The 24,774-nt window shown below is 40.2% G+C and overlaps 2 protein-coding genes across 17 annotated transcripts in view; one reads left to right on the top strand and one right to left on the bottom strand.

Moving 5' to 3' along the window:
* The window catches only part of TRIM59 (tripartite motif containing 59), a 77,446-nt gene that overhangs the window by 35,104 nt on the left and 17,568 nt on the right, over positions 1-24,774 (top strand). For 2 of the 8 annotated variants that reach the window (XR_006274063.1, XM_043491890.1), the window contains exon 4: positions 2,897-3,177. The gene's annotated coding sequence lies outside the window, so the exon portion shown is untranslated. Of the gene's footprint in view, positions 1-2,896; positions 6,012-10,446; positions 11,240-14,136; positions 14,394-16,987; positions 17,148-24,774 lie in introns of those variants that run through there. The other 6 variants (XR_006274065.1, XR_006274064.1, XR_006274067.1 and 3 more) reach the window with 6 other exon arrangements.
* Positions 8,598-24,774, bottom strand: part of SMC4 (structural maintenance of chromosomes 4) — a 95,797-nt gene continuing 79,620 nt past the window's right edge. For all 9 annotated transcript variants that reach the window (XM_038415870.2, XM_038415868.2, XM_043491875.1 and 6 more), the window contains 7 exons: positions 19,318-19,507; positions 18,008-18,152; positions 16,353-16,526; positions 14,413-14,595; positions 11,171-11,403; positions 10,264-10,447; positions 8,598-9,138 (listed from right to left, as the gene is read on the bottom strand). In XM_038415870.2, coding sequence (XP_038271798.1) covers positions 8,962-9,138; positions 10,264-10,447; positions 11,171-11,403; positions 14,413-14,595; positions 16,353-16,526; positions 18,008-18,152; positions 19,318-19,507 — 1,286 coding nt within the window. In that variant the 3' untranslated portion in view covers positions 8,598-8,961. The remainder of the gene's footprint in view (positions 9,139-10,263; positions 10,448-11,170; positions 11,404-14,412; positions 14,596-16,352; positions 16,527-18,007; positions 18,153-19,317; positions 19,508-24,774) is intronic.

The following is a 24,774-nucleotide window of genomic DNA, read 5'->3' on the forward strand; positions in this document are numbered from 1 at the left end:
CCCTCGGGCCAAAAAGTTTGCCCACCCCTGCCTGGGGAGCTTGAAAGATTGCCTGCCATCTGTCCCAAGTGGGCTAGCAGTAGGGTGACCACATGTCCCGATTTTATAGGGACAGTCCCTATTTTTGGTGCTTTTTCTTATATAGGCCACCTATTACCCCCCACCCCATCCCGATTTTTCACGCTTGCTATCCGGTCACCCTAGCTAGCAGCTATGTAGGTATTGTAGGAGCAACCTAGTATTAATAAATTGGGAGGGGTTTCTCATTTACCTCTCTGTAATACCCATGATGGTGCAACTTTGCAGGGAGTGGAATAGTCATATTAGTCTGATCTGGTTGCAGACTGCCTGAAGTGCTCCTTATGTAGTGGGGGAGGGGAAGGAAGAGACCTTTATTTTCCTAGAAGAGGAAGGGTTTATGACTCATGATCAGAAGGCACAAATCCCATTCTGCTGCTGCCTACACCTGAGCCCTTTTCATTGGCAGAGCGAGGGTCCTTCAGCTGAAAGCCAGACAGGCATAAATAATTCCTAGTACACTGCAGTCTAAGGTAGGGCTTCACTAGAGTAACAGGCTTTTCTGCATGCCCATACATGCTGCCACATGGTAGTAAACTTGATACAGAGTTCATATAGCCTGTGGGTAGAAGACCCACCCTTCAGGGTGGGGGAATTAAAAGTGAGGGGGTTTAACCCCTACTGTTTACCCCACTTGTTCATTAACATTAAATGTTGTAACATGAGAATTCATAGTGGGAGGAAGGGGAACTTGTAGGTGACCCACTTCTTTCCCCAGGAGCTGAGGATCCACTTTGGTATTGTGGAAGGAGGAAGAGGGAGCAGAGCAAGAAACAACTTTGGATCCCTTTTATGGACACCCAGCCAGCCAGTTGCTATAAAATCCCTCTTAGTAGCTGTTCTCTAATTGCTTTACCTGCAAAGGGTTTAAAAAGTCACACTGCTATGCATAGGTAAAAGGAAATGAGTGGGCACCTGGCCAAAAGAGCCAATGGAAATGCTAGAACTTTTTAAGATTGAAAAAAGACTGCCCTTTTGTCTGTCTTTTGTTGTTCTCCTGGGGAGAGGAGGACAGGGCAACAGCAATGCTGTTTGGGCCAGTTATGAAAAATCATCAGTATCATACCTAGAAACTACTCATTTGAGACCCCAGATATGTAAGTAGATCAGGGAAATGTCTAGGAAGAAGCAATTAGGTTTATCCTTTTTATTTTGTTATGGCTTGTGGATTATGCTGTGTTAACCCCAGGTGCTTTTGTTTTGCTTGTAACCTTTGAGCTGGACCTCAAGAAAGTTATTTCCTAGTGCTTAATTCTGGTAGTTGCTCTTTTAAAATCTAGCTCTAGTCTGAGTTCCCAGATGTATTTTTTTTATTATTAATAAAATTTACCTTTTTTAAGAACAGAATTGGATTTGTGTGTCTTAAGAAGTTTGTGCACGTGGTTTAATTAGCTGGTGGCAACAGCTGATTTCCTTTTTTCCCCCCTCAGCTCTTTCCCAGAGTAGGGGTGAAAGGGCTTGAGGGTACCCCACAGGAAGGAATTTCCAAGTGTGCCTTCCTGGGCTCTCAAGGGGTTTTGCGCTTGGCTGGTGGCAGCATCTATCAATCCAAGGTCAGAGAAAAGCTGTAACCTTGGGAGTTTAATACAAGCCTGGAGTGGCCAATATTAATTTTTAGAATCCTTGTGGGCCCCACCTTCTGCACTTGAAGTGCCAGAGTGGGGAATTAGCCTCGACATGGTGAAATCATTTTAAACCAGAGAGAGACCTCAGGATTTTAAAAGGACACATTTTTCCTTTTGGCAGCCTGCAAAGCCAGGGAGGTTTTCTTCTTCTTCTTCTTCTTCTTCTTTTCATTCTTTGCTGCCTGAGGGGGGAATAGACATGCAAAGGGTTCAGCCAGCAAAGCCAGGGAGTCCTACAAGCAGTTTATTTTTTTCCCCTAGCTTCGTAGCAACAAAATAGCTAGGCTATAGTAGCGCAGCCCTGTGCATGAGGTTGCAGTCAGGCACTGAAACCCTAGAGCAACCAGTCTTCCCAAATTGGCATGTGTCTTAAATATAAAGGGAAGGTTAACCACCCTTCTGTATACAGTGCTATAAAATCCCTCCTGGCCAAAGGCAAAACCGTTTCACCTGTAAAGGTTAAGAAGCTCAGGTAACTTAGCTGGCACCTGCCTCAAAATGACCAATGAGAGGACAAGATACTTTTAAATCTGGAGTGGGGGGGAACAAAGGGTTGGTCTGTCTGTGTGATGCTTTTGCTGGGAACAGATCAGGAATGCAGCCTCACAACTCCTATTAAGTTAGTAAGTAATCTAGCTAGAAATGTGTTAGATTTCCTTTTGTTTAATGGCTGGTAAAATAAGCTGTGTTGGATGGAATGTATATTCTGGTTTTTGTGTCTTTTTGTAACTGAAGGTTTTACCTGGAGGGATTCTCTATGTTTTGAATCTGATTACCCTGTAAAGTATTTACCATCCTGATTTTACAGAGATGATTCTTTAATTTAAAATTCTTCTTTTAAGAAGGTGATTGATTTTTCATTGTTCTTAAGATCCAAGGGTTTGGGTCTATATTCACCTGTACAAATTGGTGAGGATTCTTATCAAGCCTTCCCCAGGAAAGGGGGTGAAGGGCTTAGGGGGATATTTTGGGGAAAGACATCTCCAAGTGGGCTCTTTCCCTGTTCTTTGTTTAAAATGCTTGGTGGTGGCAGCATGCGGTTCAAGGACAAGCAAAGTTTGTGCCTTGGGGAAGTTTTTAACCTAAGTTGGTAAGAATAAGCTTAGGGGGTCTTACATGCAGGTCCCCACCATCTGTACCCTACAAAGTAGGGTGGGGAAGAAACCTTGACAGCATGCTACAGAAAAGACAAGATCAAGCCCAGACATCCAGCTCCATGACAGAAATGCAGGGAGGAGATAGGGGACTGGAGATTTCCCCAGAGGGAATGTTCACCCCTCTCCAACCCAAGATTCAGGTGTCAATGGCAGCAGTTGTAGATCCAGTTCCTGGGACCCAGCCAGAACTAGGCTAAGGATCAGAACTGGCGAAGCAGTCAGCTCCAGAGCCTGTGCTTGCAACCCCACCAGTCAGGGGAGCCAGCACCAAAGGGTGCCACACAACCTGCACCTGCAGCAGCAGCTAAACTAGTGCAAGAATCATAGAATCATAGAATATCAGGGTTGGAAGGGACCCCAGAAGGTCATCTAGTCCAACCCCCTGCTCAAAGCAGGACCAAGTCCCAGTTAAATCATCCTAGCCAGGGCTTTGTCAAGCCTGACCTTAAAAACCTCTAAGGAAGGAGATTCTACCACCTCCCTAGGTAACGCATTCCAGTGTTTCACCACCCTCTTAGTGAAAAAGTTTTTCCTAATATCCAATCTAAACCTCCCCCATTGCAACTTGAGTTCAACTGGAGCCTGAAATATGACCTAGTGCATCAGTGGAGAGTGGTTCACAGGTGATAGACACCCCCATCACCTGCATCGCTACCAGAAGGACCAAACCCAAGTCCACAACCCAGCGAGGAACTGTCTCCAGCATCAAGGTGGCAGTTCCAGGCAGAGCAGGAAGTGGATGAAACCTCAAGGGAGCTTGGACAGCAGCATGAAGTGACCACCACCTCTCAGCTCTTCTAATAGGTCCAAGTTTGTTGCAGAAAGAGGACTTGTACAAGGAAACCCTTTCTGGTGGGCACAAGGAGGACTGGCATCCTCAGAGACAGGTGGTAGTTTGAACTAAGTATAGGGAAAAGTTCTTGAGCTTAGCCCATGATGACCTTAGTGGTCATGCTGGGGTGAACAGGACCAAAGACAGTTTGGGAAAGTCATTCCACTGGGAGGGAAGAGGCAAGAACGTTTCTACCTATGTCCAGTCTTGTAAGGTGTGCCAGATGGTGGGAAAGCCCCAAGACCCTGTCAAGGCCCCTTTCCAGCCTCTTCCCATAATTAAGGTTCCATTTCAGCATGTAGCTATGGATATTCTGGGTCATTTCCCTAAGATGACAGCCAGAGGAAAGCTGTACATACTGACCTTTGTGGATTTTGCCACCCCATGGTCGGAAGCAATAACTCTAAGCAACATCAAGACTAAAAACATGAGGCATTGGTAGACATTTTACCTACCAAGGGTAGGTTGGCTCTCTGTCATCCTTATGGATTTGGGAACTCAATTCCTGGAAGGGACCATGAAACATCTTTGGGAAGCTCATAGAATATTAGTGTTGGAAGAGACCTCAGGAGGTCATCTAGTCCAATCCCCTGCTCAAAGTAGGACTGACACCAACTAAATCATCTCAGCCAAGTCTTTGTCAAGCTGACTCATGGGTGAACCACATTGTTGCCACCCCTTAAACAAATGGCCTACTGGAGAAGTTTAATGGAACTTTGGGGGCCATGATATGTAAATTCATGAATAAGCAGTCTAATGCTTGGGATCTCATGTTGCAGCAGTTGTTCTTTACCACATCCCAGTTTGGGGTTTTCACCCTTTGAACTCATTTGACCATTACAGTTGGTGAAGCAGCAATGGGAGCGGGTTACATCTTCTGCAGGAACTTACATTTTGGACTTTGTAACCAACCTTCAAAACAACCTTAAAAACTTTAGCCCTTGTTCGAGAAAACCTACAGGATGCTCAACAAGAGCAAAAGGCCTGTTATGATAAACATGACAGAGCATTCCTTCAGAGTAGGTGACCAAGTAATGGTCTGAAAGTGCTCCAGGCCAAGATGGAAATGTTGTGGGAGAGGCCATTTATGGTCCAAGAGCACCTTAGAGCTGTTAATTACCTCATAGCATTCCCAGACCCTACCCTAAAACCTAAAGTATTCCTGTGATAAATAGGGTGACCAGATGTCCTGATTTTATAGGGACAGTCCTGATTTTGGGTCTTTTTCTTATATAGGGTCTTATTACCTCCAACCCCGTCCTGATTTTTCACATTTGCTGTCTGGTCGCCCTAGTGATAAATGGAGGAGGATGGTAGCTCCCTTTTATGGACCCAGCCAGTCACTTAGCTATAAAATCCCTCCTAGTAGCTGTTCTCTACTTGCTTTACCTGTAAAGGGTTAAAAAGTCTCTCTGCATAGGTAAAAGGAAGGGAGCGGGCACCTGACCAAAAAAGCCAATAGGAAGGCTAGAACTTTTTAAAATTGGGAAAAAACATCCCCTTTGTCTGTTGAGAGAGCGGGACAGAACAGAGATACTGTAAAAAGCTTTGGGCCAGGTATGCAAAATCATCAAATCATACCTAGAAACTACTCATTTAAAACCCCAAATATGTAAGTAGATCAGGAAATATCTAGGAAGATGTGCTTAGGTTTATTACTTTTCTTTCTTTATGGCTTGTGGACTCCTCTGTGCTAACCCCAGATGCTTTTGTTTTGCTTGTAACCTTTAAACTGGACCTCAAGAAGGTTATTCTTGATGCTGAATTTTTGCAAGTGGGTTTTTTAAATCTAGCAATAGCCTGAGTTTCAAATGCTTTTTCTTTTTAATAAAATTCACCTTTAAGAACAGGATTGGATTTTTGTGTCCCTAAGAGGTTTGTGCACATGTTTAATTAGCTGGTGGCAACAGCTGATTTCCTTTTTCCTTTTCATCTCTTCCCTGGAAAGGGTGAAAGGGCTTGAGGGTACCCCCCATGAAGGAATTCCCAAGTGCACCTTCCTGGGTTCTCAAAGGGGTTTTTGCACTTGGTTGGTGGTAGCACCATCTACCCATTCAAGGTCAGAGAAAAGCTGCAACTCTTAATAGAAGCCTGAATGCAGGCCAGTATTAAATTTTTAGAATCCTTGTAGGTCCGTACTTTCTGTACTCAAAGTGCCAGAGTGGGGAACCCACCATGTCAAGGCACTCAAGGGGGCGCTACAGCTGGCCCTACACATACTGCTAAGGCAAAAATCTCCATGACTATGCGCCTGGATGTGCACACACCCTACACTGGAATAGACACGAGCAAAACCTCTTGAAGAACAGTTACGAAAAGGTAGGTAACTGTTTTTTCTTGCTTTTTGGTCTTTGGCTCCCTTTTGGAATCTGCCATCTACAGGTTCTCCTCCTACCACTCAGATTAATTTTTCAGAACCTTGTTTTGATCATGCAACTCCCTTTTTCAGCAGTTGTCCAAAGTTCACTCAGGCCTCTCATTTGGGTATAGTCCTTGACAGTGCCTTCATTCAGCCCCCACCGTACTCAGGCTATACCTAAATCATGCTCTTTCTTCCTTCATAGCATTTCCAAAATCTTTTTTGTTTTTGGTCATCTGCATTCTTCTCTCCAGTCTTTGAGACCCATCTGGGCCCATTCATAGAATCATAGCAATTTACGGTTGGAAGGTACCTCAAGAAGTCATCAAGCCTAGCCTCTGCACTGAAGCAGGACCAAGTAAACCTAGACTATCCCTGACAGGTGTTTGTCTAATCTATTTTGAAACTTCCAATGATGGGGATTCCACAGCCTCCTTTCAAAGCCTATTCCAGACCTTAACTACTGTAAGTTTTTTTTGTAATATCTAACCTAAAATTTCCTTTGCTGCAGATTAAGTCCATTACTTGACCTACCTTCAGTGGACATGGAGAACAATTGATCACAGTCCTTTATACTAGCACCTAAACATATTGGAAGACTTAACAGGTTCCTCCTCAGTCTTCTTTTCACAACGCTACCCTTGTCCAGCTTTTTAACCTTTCATCATAGGTCAGGCTTTCTAAACCTCCTACCATTTTTGCTACTCTTCTGTGGACTCCAATTTGTCCATCTTTCCTAAAATGTGGTGCCTAGAAATCAAAGCACACAGCACTCCACCTGAGGCACCACCAATGCCAAACAGAGTGGGACAATTCTCTCTTGTCAGACATACCACCCTCCTGTTAATAACTTTTTGGGTGTATTTAGCCCTTTTCACAACTGCCCCACTTTGTTGACTCATTCAATTTGTGGTTCACTATAGCCCCCAGATCCTTTTTAGTAGTACCACCTCACCTAGCCAGTTAGAAAGGAAAAATCAAATGCAAAGTACTTACCTTTACTGAATTTCAACTTGCTCAATTTAGACTAACCCTTCAATTTCTCAGTTGTTTGGAAGACGGGATTAGAATTCAAAAGTGTTTGCAACCCCTCCCAACTTTGGTGTCATCTGCAAATTTTATAAGCGTACTCTCCACTCCATTATGCAATAAATTAAAATATTGGATGTACTAGACCCAGGACTGACCTCAGATTCCCTACTAGATATGCCCTCCCAGTTGGGCAGAAAACCATTGATAACTAACTACTCTGACTAGTTATTCAGCCAGTTGTACCCCCACCTTCACAGTAATTTTATCTTGACTGCATTCCCTAGTTTGCTTATGAGAATATCTCATGGGACTGTGTCAAAAGTCTTACTAAAATCTAGATACATTATCTGCTGCTTCTCCCCTATCCAGTAAGCCTGTCAAAGGAAATTAGGTAGGATTGGTGTGATTTATACTTGACAAATCCACACTGGGTATTCCTTATAATGCTGCTATCCTTCTGCTGCTTACAAGATACTGTTTAATAATTTGTTTCAGCATTTTTCCAGGTGCTGAAGTGAGGCTAGCTGATCTATAATTCCACAGGTCCTTCCTGTTTGCATTTTTAAAGATAGGTACTATGTTTGCCCTTTTCCAGTGCTGTGAGTTTTCACTAGTCAAAAATTGTTAATGATTCCAAAATTGCTTCAGCTAGTTCCTTATGAATCCTAGGATGAACTTCATGACTGCTGACTTGAATGCATCCAACTTAAAACACCTGTCTTATTGATCTCATCCTTTATTAGCTCTCCTTCCCTTTGAAGTAGAGGACCTACATTTTCCTTTCTTTTCCTCCTGGTGTTTTTAAAGAACCTCTTCCTATTGCCTTACGTCTCTTCTAGGTGTACGTCAGTTTCTGCTTTAGCCTTTCAGCTTTTGTCCCTACACAATTGTGCTATTCTTTTATATTAAAAGATATGCTGACGCTAAAGTTATCTTTCTGACTTGTCACTCCTCCTATCCCAAGAACCTCCATTGCCAACTTCTGATTACCACCTTTAAGGTACTTAAACTCAGCTCCCCCCAAGATAGCCTATCTTCTGTTCTCCCATATGCATGGAACACCCTCCCCAAATCAAATCTGCACAACTAACTAACCTGTTCCTTTCTTAATATAATGCCTGTACCGGAGTGCATTGCCTAATTATAATGGGTAATTAGTGATTCATTAACCTGAAGCCTCTAAATTGTACACAAATATATGAAACGTGTGTTCTACAACTATCACTACTGTTTTCCTTACCTTTTCTTCCCCCCAAATGCATATCCCCCTCAGTATTCTACCTGCAGCTGTCACATCTTGTCCATATTTATATGGCAAGGTCTTTGGGGCAGCAGCTCTTATTTTAAGTTTGTACAGCACCATTACAATGAGGCACCAAATCCTTACTGTAATACAGACATTTAGTGTTTAAATAAGCACATTCTTTTCTTAATCATGGAAACTGTGTACACCACACTTCCATCAATATGACACAGAGACATCTCTGAACATGATAGTTGCATTCAACAAGAACTTGAGTTAGTTAACTTTTATTTTAATAAAATACTCAGTAAAAAGCGGTTTAAAAATCTACAGGTAGAACCCAAACATTGATATATGGCCTACAGAATTAAAATGCAACTAGATACACACTTTTGGAAACAGTTCTGTTATGCTCAAAGTGATATAAATTAAGATATCTATAAAAATTAAGTGTAGCCAATCAACAGAAAATTATTAGGAAGCCAAGAAGCTCAAATAATGAAAGCTAAGATATTTACAAAACTTTATGGAACTATGAATGAATCACAAAACACAATCAAGCTAATAGATGAGCAACAGAAATGCAATGAAAATACATATTAGTAATAAGATTTCACTTAACAGAATTTACACATTCAGCAGCATCCAACAGAACCAAGTTCAGCAAGTCCTTTAGAAGCAATAACTTTTGGGTTTGTTGCAACACTTTTTGTTGTATTGTGAGTCTTATAAATTCCAATTAATCTATCTGCAATTTCAAACATGTTATTTCGCAGAGAGATGATGATAAACTGTGCATTTTTTGTTTGCTCCTGGAAAAGAAATAAATCATTTCATATTAGTTCACAATATTTTAAAAAACTATGCTCTTATGTGAAGTTTAGTCATTAAAGCAAGTAGAGATAACTTGGAAATCTTGGATTTAGAACAGCTGTACATTAGAAAAGGACCCTCCTTTTAATATGCATTACAGTTCAGGAAAAAAAGATTCTCAGGTACTGATTGTCCAGAAAATCTGTGGGCCTCAGTAGTTTGGCGCTTGCAATAGTATAATCCTAATTCTAATGATCAAGGCCCAATCCTGCAAATACTTTTGCATAGGTGTTACTTCACTCACATGAGTGATTCCATTGAAGTCAATTTATGGGAGTAAAACTATACTCCTGCATAAGTCATTTGCAGGCTCAAAGCTTAAACTGTCAAATGCAGTACACGTGCAGACTACTATTGCTACAGTTCTTTTGCTCTTTTTTGATTTCCACAGGGCTTACATACAATGCAACAAGGCAAACTACTAAACTATCAGAATTCTTAAGACTGGGACTGCTTTAAAATTTACACAAAAGCAGAGAAGATTGATTCTATTTTCCTCTATTGAGTACAGTCAGAAGGAAGTAGCCTTCTGTTATCAGAAAACAAACCATTTAGGGATGCTGGTTTTATGCAACATGGAATGCAAGATGAAAAGTGATAATGAATAATCACCTAAAGTTAGATATTCCGTTACTTGTATTTTAAAATACTTTATTGCCTGACATTTGAGGAAGAATAAAAACAACAACAGTATAATCTAATAGTTGCTTTCTCTTCCTGAATAGCCAATCAAACCACTAAAAGCCCTAACCCCCTAAAAGTTAGGGGCCTGATTTTCAGAAGAGCTCGGCATCCAGGATTGAGAACAATGGGAGCTGCTACATGCTGAGCACCACTTATGAAAATCTGTCCACTTATTTAAGTGCCTAAAAGGGAGCTATTGGATGCCCAAGTCTTGAAAATCTAACCATAAATAGATGTCTACAGTGAAGATCATATTTCACAACCGTTAAAATTTGACATTACAGCCAGAATTGCTATAGAAGAGCATTGATAATTTCTGGGAGAGAGGAAACTATTCTGGTAAATACTGTAGTGTAGTTATTCTATAGAGAAGTACTTACATATATATAAAATGCTACAATTGATACATTTTTAAAGTCAAGGGCTGCATCAATCTCATCCATGAAGTAAAGGGGAGTTGGCTTATAATGATGAAGTGCAAAAACCAAAGCTAGTGAACTAAGAGTCTTCTCTCCCCCTGATAGATTAAATATCTTCTTCCAGCTTTTCTTTGGTGGCCGTACACTGAAACAATTAAGAGTTTATAAATTAATTCCATTCATATTTATTAGTGTAGAAATTACAGTTTATTATGGTGTGAAAAAAATCTTCATGCCTCAGTAAGTAATACTCATATTGTCTTAAGCTTTAAATGTCCCTTGTAGAAATCATAATATTTAAAAGCACATGAATAGTTACCTTTCCGAAATGCTCTTTACACTTAATATGGAATGGATCTACAATCAGAATCAATTTGACATATGGGGAAGAACCCATAATATTCACTTGTTCTTCAAAACCAGCCACACACAATCTTAAGTGTAGCCCATTACTAAAATGGACAATTTCCCATAAACCAAATGGTTTAACTCTGTCTGTGTTGGAAATTATGAATTCCTTACAGATTAATGTTCCATGTTGAAGCTTCAGAACTGCTGGTGTCATTTTACAATTATTTTTTCTTGACAGAAGGAGTGACTTCTCCATACAAACTACATTACATTTGTTCTCTCCCCCTGGAATTCATCTATTCTGTTTAACTCTGAAACAGTGCAGTAAAATACGTCTTTCCTTACTATCCTTACATTAATATCCATAAAAGAAATAACTGTGGTTGGTTCAGAATAACTTTTCTACTTCTTTAGTTCATGTTTTAGAGCTGTTCAATGAATATTTAAACCATAAAAATCAGGTTAAGAAATTAACATTATTAAAAACAGTTTCAGTATGACCAAATGTTTGACAAACCTGAACATGATTCCTTCAGAGAAAGGATCCAGACTGTCTACAAGCTCTAATTCAGCATCTCCTCCCAAGGTAAGCATTTGGTAATTTTCCTTTAGTTTACTGGTTATTACATTAAATCCTGCCATAAACTCATTAAGCCTTTGTTTTCTAAGGTCTTCATAAGCCTGTCTAAAGTTGTCTCTCTCACTGGTAATTTCATCCAACTCTGCCACACGCTTCAAATACAGTTCTTCCTGCCGGAGAAAAAAATGGAAACAAATGAAGTTGTTCCTTTACTTAAATTTAATTTAAGACCAAGTTACTTCTACTTTTTGAAAGAGCAATTTTTACTATTAGTAGCAGATAACCACTTACATTATCACCTTAAAAAAGGAGGGAGGGTTATGGAGAGCACATTTATCGAAAGGGAAGTAAGCTTTTTTGAGTGAATGTCCAAATAGATTCTATTCTTGGTGGAAAACAAGTAGTCTTTTTACTTAGAGTTTGGTACTAAGTGTCCAACTTAAGCAATGGCTACAGGACAGTCATACCAAAATGAGCATCCAATCTGGGAGTCTATGCCTAGTAGTAGTGTTCTGTAAAAGTATGGACCAAATTCCATATAGCTGTCCTACAAATTAAAAAAAAAGGATTTTTTCAAATGGACAGCAGCAGCTTTTTGAGCTCTGGCGGAACAAGCTTTTATGGGGCTAGATGAGGCTTTCATGCTTTGAGACAGAATGTTTTGAATTTCAGCTGAACAGCTTCTTTCAGGTGAAGCAATCTAGCCAGCATTCAGGCTGTTGAATGTAAGGAAGCTGGGTCCAGGTGTAGGATCTCACAGTTTTTCTGTGAGACTATTGGGGAGGGCCAACAAGGTGATTGCACTGGGGATGCTGGGGGGACTGTACTGAGAAGTTCATCAGAACCAAACTGTCTGGTCCATGCTGTGGGTTTCCTAATAAAATCATTCTGTGTCATGCCTACACACAGCAATCCCAGTGTCCTAAAGGATGAGATAGGTGGCTATGTCAGTGAACCTAGGAATGCACCACCTCTCGAAGAAAATGTCTTGTTGTGGTCAGTGACAAAACACATCTTGCTGGACAACTCCAGCTTGTAAAAGATGTTCTGTAGAACTGTGTCTTTGACTGACCACTTGTGGTCCCAGAGGGGACCAAGGCATCAAGTTTGAAGGTGATCTAGATGAGCTCCCCATCCCTGAGTGACACACTATTATCAAGACACAGGTGCAGAGGGGATATTCTGTTCTACACCTGAAGAAGATCTTTCCACTAGTTTAATAAGGAGATGACTTCTTGAAGGACTGTAAGGATCATGTCCATGTGGTAGCTGCTGGGTTAATACGCTGATTTTAGCCACCCTTGCACACAGCACAGGTGAACTGTATCAAGTAGATGCATGGGGCAGTGTGTCCCAAGAGTCTGAGGGATGTTCTCAGGTGCCTGAGGGTGCCTTTGGGTAAGCTTTACGTTGAATTATGTTCATTGTAGTTTGGAATTTCTCTCATTGGAAGTAAGCTTTCAATAACCTAAAATCTAACAGTGTTCCTATGAAATCTATGCTTTGAGTTGGAATAAGTGTGGGTTTCTCTCTTTTTGGCTTTGAGGCCCAAGATGGCAAACAGCTCTAGTTATTTGAGTTGAGTTTGTCACAGTAGATCTACCTAGAATCAGCTACTCATTGAGGTAAGGGTAGAACTGGATCCTTTGACTTCTCAGACGATCTGCCAAAACTGTTACACCCTTGGTGCTGTTGAAAGACCAAAGGACAAGACTGTACCAGCAGGGAGGCCTTCTTCCTATGAACCTGGGATACTTCCAGATGAATGGATGTGACAGTAACTCCCTTGGAGTTAGAGAGCCCAGAGCCAGTCGGAAGCTCTAACAAAGGAATTATGGAACCTGTAGCCAGAGTCACCATCCCGAACTTGAAATGATGGATGAATTTGTAAAGATAAAGGTTCAGAATTGGATACCAACCCCCTTTCTTTGGGATGAGAAAGTAATGGGAATTTTTAGGGTACCTCTACTGCTCCGAGTTTGTAAAAAAGGTTCAGCTGTATCTTGTGAAAAAAAGACAATGGGGTTTGAAAAAAAGATCAGTGGATATGAAAACTGGAATTAGATAGAATATGGCATTTACAATTTTTAGGACATACTGGTCTGAAGTGATCTAGGCTACCTGAAAATAAAAAGGAGTGGCCATTGGGGAGGGAGGGTGATGATCCTAGCTGAATATCCAGACTGCGCAAGGGCCGAGGAAGAGGCTTTGAGTTGTCTTCATTAGAACCTGCTTCCTTCTTGGTAGCTCCAACGTCCTCGAGGGTTGGTACTAGTAAAAGGCAGAGGGATGCTGCCTGAAGGAAGACTGTTGTCTTGCTTCCTTCTTTCATGGGGCTAGAACATACAAACCCTATGAATCCACATTCATGGAATACCATGACCTGGTATTCTTTAACAAGTGGAGGACCTCATCCATTTTGAATTAAAAAGTTCACTACCCTCAAGTGAAAGTCCTCAGTTGTAGTTTGGACCTTCCTGGAGATCCCAGAGGACTGGAGCCAAGACGACACACTCATTGAAAATGAGAGTATTTAAATCCCTTGGAAAGGACCTTATACCTTTTGTCAAATTGCCTGGATGTGGCCAGTACTGATGTTAACATATGCCACAGGTTCTTTGAAGGCTCCAACAGAATTTCATTTAGTGGCATAGCAAGTTTGCAGAACGAGGAAGGGATGCAAGATATCCAGGAGCTTGCGGGACTTTTCCTGCACCACTTGTCATGGAATATCCAATGTCTCTGCCATGCATTTGAGGTCCTGGAATGCCTTAAAGTTATTCACTGAGGCAGGCGTAGATGGGGTTAATTGTCTCATCATGGGAGGATGAGGAGAGCAGGGCACCAGTAGTAGTTCTCCTTGTGGCTGTTGTTCCTCATCATTTTTCTTCTGTCTTTTTAAGATCTGAGGCTACACTAATTGCCCTGGCTGTGCTGATCTATACTACCTCTTTGGGAAGAGCGATCCTGGAGGAACATGTGGAAAATTACTCAAAGAAAAATGCCTGATTAGTTGGGTGACCATGTATTACAACAGCAGTGACCAGAATATTACACATTGACTGATTCAAGCAATGCCAAATGAAATACACGAAGTTACTACCTGCTGGGGATGGTGGTAAAGCAATGTAAAGAGATTAAGCTTAATGTGATACTAATAGTAAATAACAAAGCCTTACCTTTTTATTATATTCTGCAATGGCACCAAGGTTTGGTTTCATTTCATGACACTGGGCTTCTAAAAGAGCTATTTGATTAGTTAGAATGTCTGGATCTTTAATTGCTTCAAGTTCCTCTTGGTTTAGTACTGAAAGCTCTTCAACTAGTTTATCTTCTATGGGATGCAGTGATATTTTTGATATCTAGAATTCAGTTTAGACAGTTACTGAATATCACGTTTATGCTTCACAGTACTAGTTGTCAAATAAACCTTGAAAATAGCTTTTAATACTAAATAGTACCAATTTTTAAAAAAAATCAGGTTAAATCCATTGGATCAGTACCCACATAGCCCTCTGAAACTACCAATTAGGTCTTTCCCATTTCAACCCATTTTTGGTTCCCATTCAACCTACTCTATTCAGTGTTGGGAAAACAGTCTCTACAATATGCACTGAAGGTCAACAAATACAGTCTTTTACCTTTATAATTCTGCTTCTCAAAACATGCATGCAGGATTCTCACAAATGTGTCTTAAGGTTTTGGAGTCTCTACAGGCAGCAGTAGTGGGTAAATATGCAAGTCACCCTGATTACTAGTGGTCATACACTACTCAGAATATTCTACATAGAACATTCCAATCAGTTCCCAGGGGAGTGAGAAGCAGGTAGCCCTAAATGGGGAATGAAGCCTTAGTAAAATATTCATGTTGGTAAGGGAAAAGAATTATTTTTGCATTCTGCTGTCCCCAAAATTAACTTTAAAAGCTAGGCTGTAAATAAGGCCTTGTCTAAACACAAAAGTTGCACTGATTTAAATAAAACTGTCTTTTAAGTAGGTGTCAATCAGCTGAAATAGTGAAACCAGAACAAGTCCCTATGTGGGCACACTTAAATCTGGTTACAGCTATCTTATATTGATTAAACTTAACTTGGTCAATTACTAAGTGAAGCTACTAGAGTCTAAGACAGTTGAAAACAGTATAGCCACAGAGGAATTTGATCTGGTTTTACTAATTCTATTTAAAAGAATTTTACATAAATCAATCAGTGTAACTTTTAGGTTCACACAGGTCTTAGATTTGAATGCTATCTATTTCCCTGAACAGATGGAGATGTGCATCAGCCAGCCTATTATTCATATAAGGGAGTAAGTGCATGTTCAACCTATGCAGGTAAGCCAAGACTACCAATAAATATTTCATGAAAATGTGAAGCAGACTATCAAGAAGGAAATTGGTAGTTTTATTCCAATCCAATGAATATCAGGGTTACTTTCAGTGTCTGGGAAGCATCCCTATCTGCCCATCAGCATCTACCAGGTGTAGCATGCATAGGCAGTTGCCTGCCTCCAGAAGAGACATAATGGCTCTCAAGGTGACCATCTTGAGTTTTTTCTTTGACCGTGTATTGATTTAGGTCCTTGAGTTTTAGGATGAGTAGGAACCCTGAACTATTTGGAATCAAAACTTCTTCTTTTGTCTGTTGCATGGGCTCAATGGCTCCAAGGAACGTGAGCCACACCTTAATCAACTTGCACCAAAATAGGGTGCCAGGGCATAGAAACTGGACTGGAGTTCCTAGTCCAGGTATCTTTTGATCATAACTCTTGATAGTTTCTGGACAGGTGCTAAGTCAATTATAGCTGACATTGTTCATAAATAAAGTGTGGAAAAGAAAGGTAGAGATGTTATGCTGGCTCTCTCAAAGATAAAAATGAATTCACAGAAGGAGCAGGTTGATTGAAAAGGAAGGTGCCATTTTTATAGTTGCTTTTCAGAGCCATCACATTTCAAGAAAATATACTCTATACCAAAGGCCTTTTAAAAGTAATTTTTAAAAATACTTTTGGTTACATTCACCCATTTATCAGGAGACAAATTGTCACTACACTGAGATTAATCGCTCATGGTTTACAAAATATGAAACCAAAATAAAATATTAAGTATTAAATATCTTACCTCTCTTTGCCAATATTTAATCTTTGATTGATGCTCACCAATATGACTGTCTATTTGTTCAATTTTAAGTCTAATATTAAGAGCCTCTTTTTGAAGAGCATGTTCATCTTCTTGAATTGCTTTCATTTCTTGAAGTAAATTGCGATGCTCCTCCTGAACCTCTGGTAATGACTCCTAAGCAGAAACACCAAAAAATGTAAAAAGAAAAGGAGAACTTGTGGCACCTTAGAGACTAACCAATTTATTTGAGCATAAGCTTTCATGAGCTACAGCTCACTTCATCGGATGCATTCAGTTTTAGCTCATGAAAGCTTATGATCAAATAAATTGGTTAGTCTCTACGGTGCCACAAGTACTCCTTTTCTTTTTGCAAATACAGATTAACACGGCTGCTACTCTGAAACCAAAAAATGTGACGGTGAAGTTCAGTTAGTTGTTTGGGAAAGGCTTGTATTTCCAGTTCTATCATTTTAAAAAGTTTCTATTATAGTCTCCATATTTTTAAGTAAGTACCAGTTAAAATCTGTATATACACCAAAGAAACATTTTTGCTAGCATTTGTTTTAAACTAGCTTCTGAATCTGAACAAACCATTCTGTGAAAGTATGTCTTGAAATCTGTGTTTGAATTTGCAGAGCTGGATTATATTAATTCTGTTAAGAGTATGCTTTGGAAGATAGTCAGTTCCAGTAGGTTGTGATGGTGTCATAGAAGCTGCCTTACTCCTGGGAACATCAGCCACCCAGGCTGCCTGGTACTCGCTCTCTCATAACCTGTGGATAATGTTCAGCTAAGGTAGGTGACTGCACTGCAACACTCCCCAACTTCTGCCACTGAATGCCTCCCCCTCCTTTCTCGGGGAAAAAAAGTAGGGAAGATAAGATAGCATCATTTTTGTCAATTTAAGCAGCAACTTGAAAGAGGAGAATTATGCTATTTGCATAGCCATATCATCATACAACAGGCAGGCCTTGGCTTCTCAGTTACCCTTAAACAAATCAAGAGCACCATTTCCCCATCTTGATTTCTTGTTTGCATGTGTTTTCTCCCATTAAGGCAGCCCGCTCAGTTTTTAGGTGCAATTTGAAACTAAGAATTCTGCTTTAAGCACTCAGATCAGAATTCTTGTAAATTTTGTTGGTTAACCTCGGAAGAATGGATCAAGGTAACTCGAAGGTAGAAAATTCTAAATTTAAAACCTGCCTGAAAACTGGTTCAGTAGGGCAAAATATTTAACATCCGATTTTGTGTTGGTTCTGCAGTAAAGAGCTCAAGGCACTGTAGGCCTCACAAAAGATAGTCCTCTTTTATTTTATCTTTGACTGGATTTTTGGAGGATAGGAAGAAGAGTGGAAGACTTTTTATAAGATAAGAGACATTACCCAAATATTTTTTTAAGATGACCAAATTTGAGGTTTAGATATCCTTTTCATGAGTACGCTTCTTGCTAAACTTGCAACCCCTTTTGGTTTTGTTATGCCTAGACCTTAGATGCCAATGGCTAAGAAAATTCATTAGCACTTAGCGAAAGTCGACTTGCCACAAAAATCTGACAAGATTGCAAGCCTCCTTATCCATAATCTCTGCCTGTAGAAAATTAGTCCTGTGAAGTACATCCTTTTGGAAGAAGCACAAAGAACCGATATTACACCTACTTCAGCTTGTTTGCAGTTATTCATAACTTCAGTAGCTTTCTCTTCCAATGTTGTTAACTCTTCTGTTAGATCTTTCATTTCCTTTTCATTATCTCCAATTTCCTTCTCAGTGCGAAGAACAGATTCTTCTGACTTTTTCAGATTTCTGAATAAAGTAGGTATTTAAGATGTTTGCATATTAACATACAATTATGGTAAACATTTAGAAGTCTGGAAAGCACAATTAGTCTAGTTTACAGAGAAAATATATGTGCTACAGTATATGTAATCAACAGATAAGGCTTACTTTATTATTTACACTCCAGTTTTTATCCCTGGGAAATACTACAATACATGGGGTCTTCCTTCCTGAATCCATACCTACAACGGATGCTTGTAATAGGATTACTTAATTTGTGTTCTCACTGAGTTAGAGTCTTGACATTTGGTGTATGCATTTGTTATGGATTGCTGAGTATACAACATATCCCCAGTTTCTTCTGGGAGAAGTCACCAAAAGATCAGTCTTTTCAGATTTCAGTTGTTCAAGTGCCATTTTGAACTTGTATCTTAATGTTGTACATTCATTCATTATGGGCAAATGATTATAGAAAAACATAGGTTGCCATTTGTATCAGATAATGAAAAGGTCACTGGTGTAACAATGTACAAAAGTTATATTTCTTGTTAGGCAACCATGTTTGGTATGAGGACTACAACTGGAGACATAAATATTTTGAATTCAAAGAGGTTTTAGTCAAGGACCTGTTGGTTAGTGAGTGTGCTGCAGGCACCAATGACACTAGTCACATCTACTGAAATGGTGAATTACCATCAATTAATAGAGATTAAAAAAAGCTGGTGAAGAATTTATAAAACTCCGCTCCAGTTGGAAGGCTATTTTTGTATTTCCATTGAAGGCATTAAAATCTTTGCCATAAACTAAACACTAGACTGGGGAGCAGAGAATTTGCTTCTAATTGACACTAAAAATGATTCAACCGTGAGGCCACAGCACAGGCAGTTCACTTAATCTGTACACCTCAGTTTTTCTTTCTATAACATGAGTATACTACTAACCTATTTGTTAGAGAAAAGAGTGAGAACCACTAGCCTATCACAATCAGCCCCATGTTAGAAGAGAGAAAGTGTGTGTCCCTCCCAACTCCCTTCCCTCTAACCATAAAAGAAAGAGAAGGTGGTCATGACCCCTAAGATGACAAACCTTACAAACAAGGGATTCATGTTTGCGAAGTGACCAAGATAAAAGCATTATATCACTACGGTATCAGTGCTGATGTGTTTTAACTTGAGCACATAAAAATGTTTACCTGTCTGCAGTCTTGATTGCCACCTGGGCTTTAGTAATAGCAGAAGCACATTCATCTATTTCCTTATTTATCTTATCAAGTTTGTCTTGCTGAGCTTTAAGTTTATGATTATTGATCTCAATTATGAGATTATGTAATCTTTTAACTTCACTTTCCACTTTACTAGCCTTTTCAGCAACACTCTCATAATCTGTCAATACAAAAGTTTGTGAATGGTATGGTTAAACAAAAATGAAAATTTTTAATACCTAGCAGTTTAATATCTTTAACAGGAGAACTGAATAAGTTTCAATCAGTTCACAAAACTATTATTTTCAGTGCTAAAACAAACATGCTAGGTCTAAATTAGAGAAGGTCTGCTGATATACCTATACAAGCAAGCCCTCCTCATGTAGACATAGATTATATAGTCAAAAAAGTGCTTTTGCCAGTATGGCTTATACCAGTTCCCTGAACAAAATACTCTACATAAGCCAAAAACACTTATGTCCCTGTAGAAATGTCATAAAAGGTCACACCTCTAGCAGACATTACCATACTGGCAAAAGTTTCTAGTGTAGACCTAGCCACAATCCATTACTGCATCACTGTTCTTGGCTGCATTATGTGGCTACATAAAACCCTTGTTGATAACCTTCCAGACAATATCATAAATATTTTCTGCATTCATTTGACTGTCAAAGTTTGGAAGAGGCTAGCACTGAAAGAACTAATAATTAACCCTTATTCAGTAGTTTTTCATATATTTAAACTTTTTTGATCAGCAGCAGACCATATTTAGATACCACAGAATTGTGTGTGGAATAAAAAGCCTTCATATTTTTGGACATAAATAGATGAGTTTTAATAAAAATAGAACCCCTACCAAAAAGGAGTTGAACTCAGCTGAAAGAAATGGTACATCTCCTGAGCCTTTCCATTTTTACCATCTGCTCTTCCAGGTGGCCAGAGTCCATAGCCAGCTTTAGGGCTCTTATCAGACTACCAACCTAATTTTCAGCCAAGAAAACTCACCAGCTCCTTCTAGCATCTATAATTTCTATACAGAACTTCACCCTTGACTTCCATTCAAACTTATAGAAACTATAGCACTGACCCTCCTTCCCCTAACTCCTCTGGTTATGCATCATACCTTTGCCTAATTCTAAGCTTCTGCAGCTCTGCTTGCCAGGATAGCTAACCACTCTTCTAAATCAACTAGCTCTTCTAGCAGGAATAAATACAAAGCCTCAACCAGTTAGATATCCTTTGGCCAAGCTGGCTGCCCCTTAGTTTTCTCCAGAGGTCACAATGATAATCTGTTAAGAGTTTCAAGAATTCTAAGCAGTAGCCAAAAGCTCTCTTACTACCCAGGTGTGTAACCCCACTTTCCCCAGGATGATTATTGCTTTGTAAAGATACTGGTGGAGACAGTGGTTGAAATAAAAATCAGAAACCATCTTTGTTACAAATGTGGGGCCAGGCCCAGGTTCAGCTTTGCTCTTAAAGCAAGATCCTACAGAATCACAGAATATTAGGGTTGGAAGAGACCTCAGGAGGTCATCTAGTCCAATCCCTGCTCAAAGCAGGACCAAAACCATCTAAATCATCCCAGCCGGGCTTTGTCAAGCCGGGCCTTAAAAACCTCTAAGGATGGAGGTTCCACCACCTCCCTAGGTAACCCATTCCAGTACTTCATCACCCTCCTAGTGAAATAGTGTTTCCCAATATCCAACCTAGACTTCCACTGCAATGGACTCAAGTTGCTTCTTGTTCTGCCTTCTGCAACCACTGAGGACAGCCTAGCTCCATCCTCTTTGGAACCCCCCTTCAGGTATTGAAGACTGCTATCAAATCCCCCCTTCACTCTTTTCTGCTCACTAAATAACCCAAATCTCCTCAACCTCTCCTCGTAAGTCATGTGCTCCTGCCCTCTAATCATTTTTGTTGTCCTTCGCTGGACTCTCCAATTTGTTTAAATCCCTTCTGTAGTGGGGGGACAAAACTGGACACAATACTCCAGGTGTGGCCTCACCAGCGCCAAATAGAGGGGAATAATCACTTCCCTCGATCTGCTGGCAATGCTCCTACTAATACAGCTCAATATACCATTGGCCTTCTTGGCAACAAGGGCACACTGCTGACTCCTATCCAGCTTCTCGTCCACAGTAATCCCCAGGTCCTTTTCTGCAGAACTGCTGCTTAGCCAGTCGGTCCCCAGCCTGTAGCGGTGCATTGGATTCTTCCTTCTTAAGTGCAGGACTCTGCACTTGTCCTTGTTGAACCTCATCAGATTTCTTTTGGCCCAATCCTCCAATTAGTCTAGGTCACTCTGGAACCTATCCTTACCCTCAGCGTATCTACCTCTCCCCCCAACTTAGTGTCATCTGTGAACTTGCTGAGGGTACAATTCACCCATCATCCAGATCATTAATAAGGATGTTGAACAAAACCAGCCCCAAGACCAACCCCTGGGGCACTCGACTTGATACCAGCTGCCAACTAGACATCGAGCCGTTGATCACTACCCGTTGAGCCTGACAATGTAGCCAGCTTTCTATCCACCTTATAGTCCATTCATCCAATCCATACTACTTTAACTTGCTGGCAAGAATACTGTGGGAGACCATATCAAAAGCTTTGCTCAAGTCAAGAGATATCACATCCACCGCTTTCTCCATATCCACAGAGCCAGTTATCTCATCATAGAAGGCAATCAGGTTGGTCAAGCATGACTTGCCCTTGGTGAATCCTGATCACCTTCCTCTCCTCCAAATGCTTCAAAATGGATTCCTTGAGGACCTGCTCCATGATTTTGCCAGGGACTGAAGTGAGGCTGACCGGTCTGTAGTTCCCCAGGTTCTCTTTCTTCCCCTTTTAAAATATGGACACAATATTTGCCTTTTTCCAGTCGTCCGGGACCTCCCCCAATCGCCACGAATTTTCAAAGATAATGGTTCTGCAATCACATCAGCCAGTTCCCTCAGTACCCTTGGATGCATTAGATCTGGACCCATGGACTTGTGCATGTCCAGCTTTTCTACATAGTCCTTAACCTGTTCTTTCACCACTGAGGGCTGCTCACTTCCTCCCCATACTCTGTTGCCCAGTGCAGCAGTCTGGGAGTTGACCTTGTCTGTGAAGACTGAGGCAAAAAAAGCATTGAGTACTTCAGCTTTTTCCACATCTGTCACTACGTTGCCCCTCCCATTCAGTAAGCGTCCCACACTTTCCCTGACCACCTTCTTGTTGCTAACATACCTATAGAAACCCTTCTTGTTACCCCTCACATCCCTTGCGAGCTGCAACTCCAATCGTGCCTTGGCATTCCTGATACCACCCCTGCATGCTCAAGCAATATTTTTGTACTCCTCCCTAATCTGTCCAAATTTCCACTTCTTGTAAGCTTCCTTTTTGAGTTTAAGTTCACCAAAGATTTCACTGTTAAACCAAGCTGGTCACCTGCCATATTTGCTATTCTTTCTGCACATTGGGATGGTTTGTTCCTGCTCTCTCAATAAGGCTTCTTTCCCCCTCCTATTAGCGTCCCAGGGGATCCTGTCCATTTCCCTAAGGGAGCCTGTTTGCTTTTCTGAAGTCCAAGGTCTGTATTTTGCTACTCTCATTTCTTCCTTTTGTCAGGATCCTGAACTCAACCATGGTCACTGCTGCCTAGGTTGCCACCCACTTTTACTCTCTACCAATTCTTCCTTGTTTGTAAGCAGCAGGTCAAGAGGAGCTCAGACTGAAAGGGCTCTTTTTGTAAGCCTATTCAGAAACAAATTCAGATGTTGGGGACCAATCAGTTCATGAACAGAAGGGTATAGATTTGTAAGATCTTTAAAGAACTCTTCACAAAGGATGGACAAATAAATGTCAAGATCTCTTTCAAAACAGTGTGAGATGCTGAGACAGCAGCCAAATAAATCTTAGCTGTTGCTAATCACAATTTTGTAGTTTTAAAGAAAAAGTCCAATATTGCATACTGGTTCAAGGCCTCTGACCTGAGAGAATCTCCAGAACAGTTTTCATTTCAATTTCAATGAGAGCTCTAAGTTACTAAGCACCTTTGAAAAAATCAGACCTCTTATTTAAGTGCCTACTTAGGAGACTAATTTTAGGATATAATTTTTTTGAAAATCTTAGCCTAATTCTGTAACAAACTTATTAGCTACTTAGATGAAAAACAAGCTAGTCACTCTGCGCAAGGGAGAAGAGGCAAGTTTTCATGTCTACACCAATTGACAGAAGAAAAAGAACTGAGGGATGGTTAGAGGTGGGGTACTTCTAGAGTCTGTCAGTAGAATATATGGATACAAAAAGGTGCACACGCTCCCTTGCTACCAGTACCGCTCAAAAAAAAAAGTACTGTAGCCATCTGGACAGGCAGGTGTCTCCTATAGTATGGTTCTGTGAAGGCAGTGTCATGAAAGAAAAAATATTAAAAGAACTGTCAAATTGTTAACACGTACGCCTTATTTTATACCAAAACCAAAGAATTATACGAAAATAATTATGCTTACTGTTTTGTTTCTTCAATTGGAAAATGAAGATACACATTTCTTCATAAATAGCAAAACTATATAATTTGTATGCATTTTATAGTGAATAGGACTATACAAAAAACAAAGAATAAAGTCCAGTGATTGTGATTAAAGCAATTGTTTATCAAGTTCTGCACAAAACCATAATTTTTCTAACTTTTTGAGTTACTATTGTCCAGGGTTTAGGCATAGTTTGCTTGCCGAAAACTATGATCTGAATTGCTTGCGATGGTGTGCACAACATCATATAAAGTGTAATGCAGCTGAATTAAAGTAAAAACAAAAAACAGATTTGATTTTTTCATATTAATTTTTGGATTAACAAACCTCAACATTATTAAGAAATATCAGTAAAAATACAACACAAATTATGTTTCAACCATTTAAGTAAGTTACCTTCAGCGCAGGTTTTGGTTGTAAAGATCCTAAATTACATGCGAACATGAACAAATGAAAGTAACAGTAAGAAAAGGACTTTACCTAAAAATATTCCTGTAAAACAGCACTGAAGAAGAGAACGTGTCTCAAAGTTTTTTTTATATTGAAGGGCTAAAATCCATTAACATGTACGTAAGATCTTAACTACAGTTTCTGTTAAGAACTTTTCATATAGGCCCAGAATCCACAGCTTGGTCTGGGCCATGAGGGCTAGCTAACAATGAACAATACATGGCTAAAAGAAAGCTGGGGCAGACAGACAACCTTGTGCATTTCAAGTCAATGAGCGGAGTCAGCATAACTCTAGATGGTGGGCCGTAATTGGGTGTCCTTATCGCAAGTTACAGACACACAAAGTGCTGAGAAAGGCCTCAAGGTTAACCCCCTGGTGCAGGAAGATGATAATGGTACAATACTCCTCAGATGCCGAACAGAGTTCAGGGAGAGGCTTAACATGATTGACATGAGTTATGACATTCTCCCCTCACAGATGTAT

Source organism: Dermochelys coriacea, chromosome 9 (genome assembly GCF_009764565.3).
Source record: "Dermochelys coriacea isolate rDerCor1 chromosome 9, rDerCor1.pri.v4, whole genome shotgun sequence".
In the NCBI taxonomy this organism is placed as follows: Eukaryota; Metazoa; Chordata; order Testudines; family Dermochelyidae; genus Dermochelys; species Dermochelys coriacea.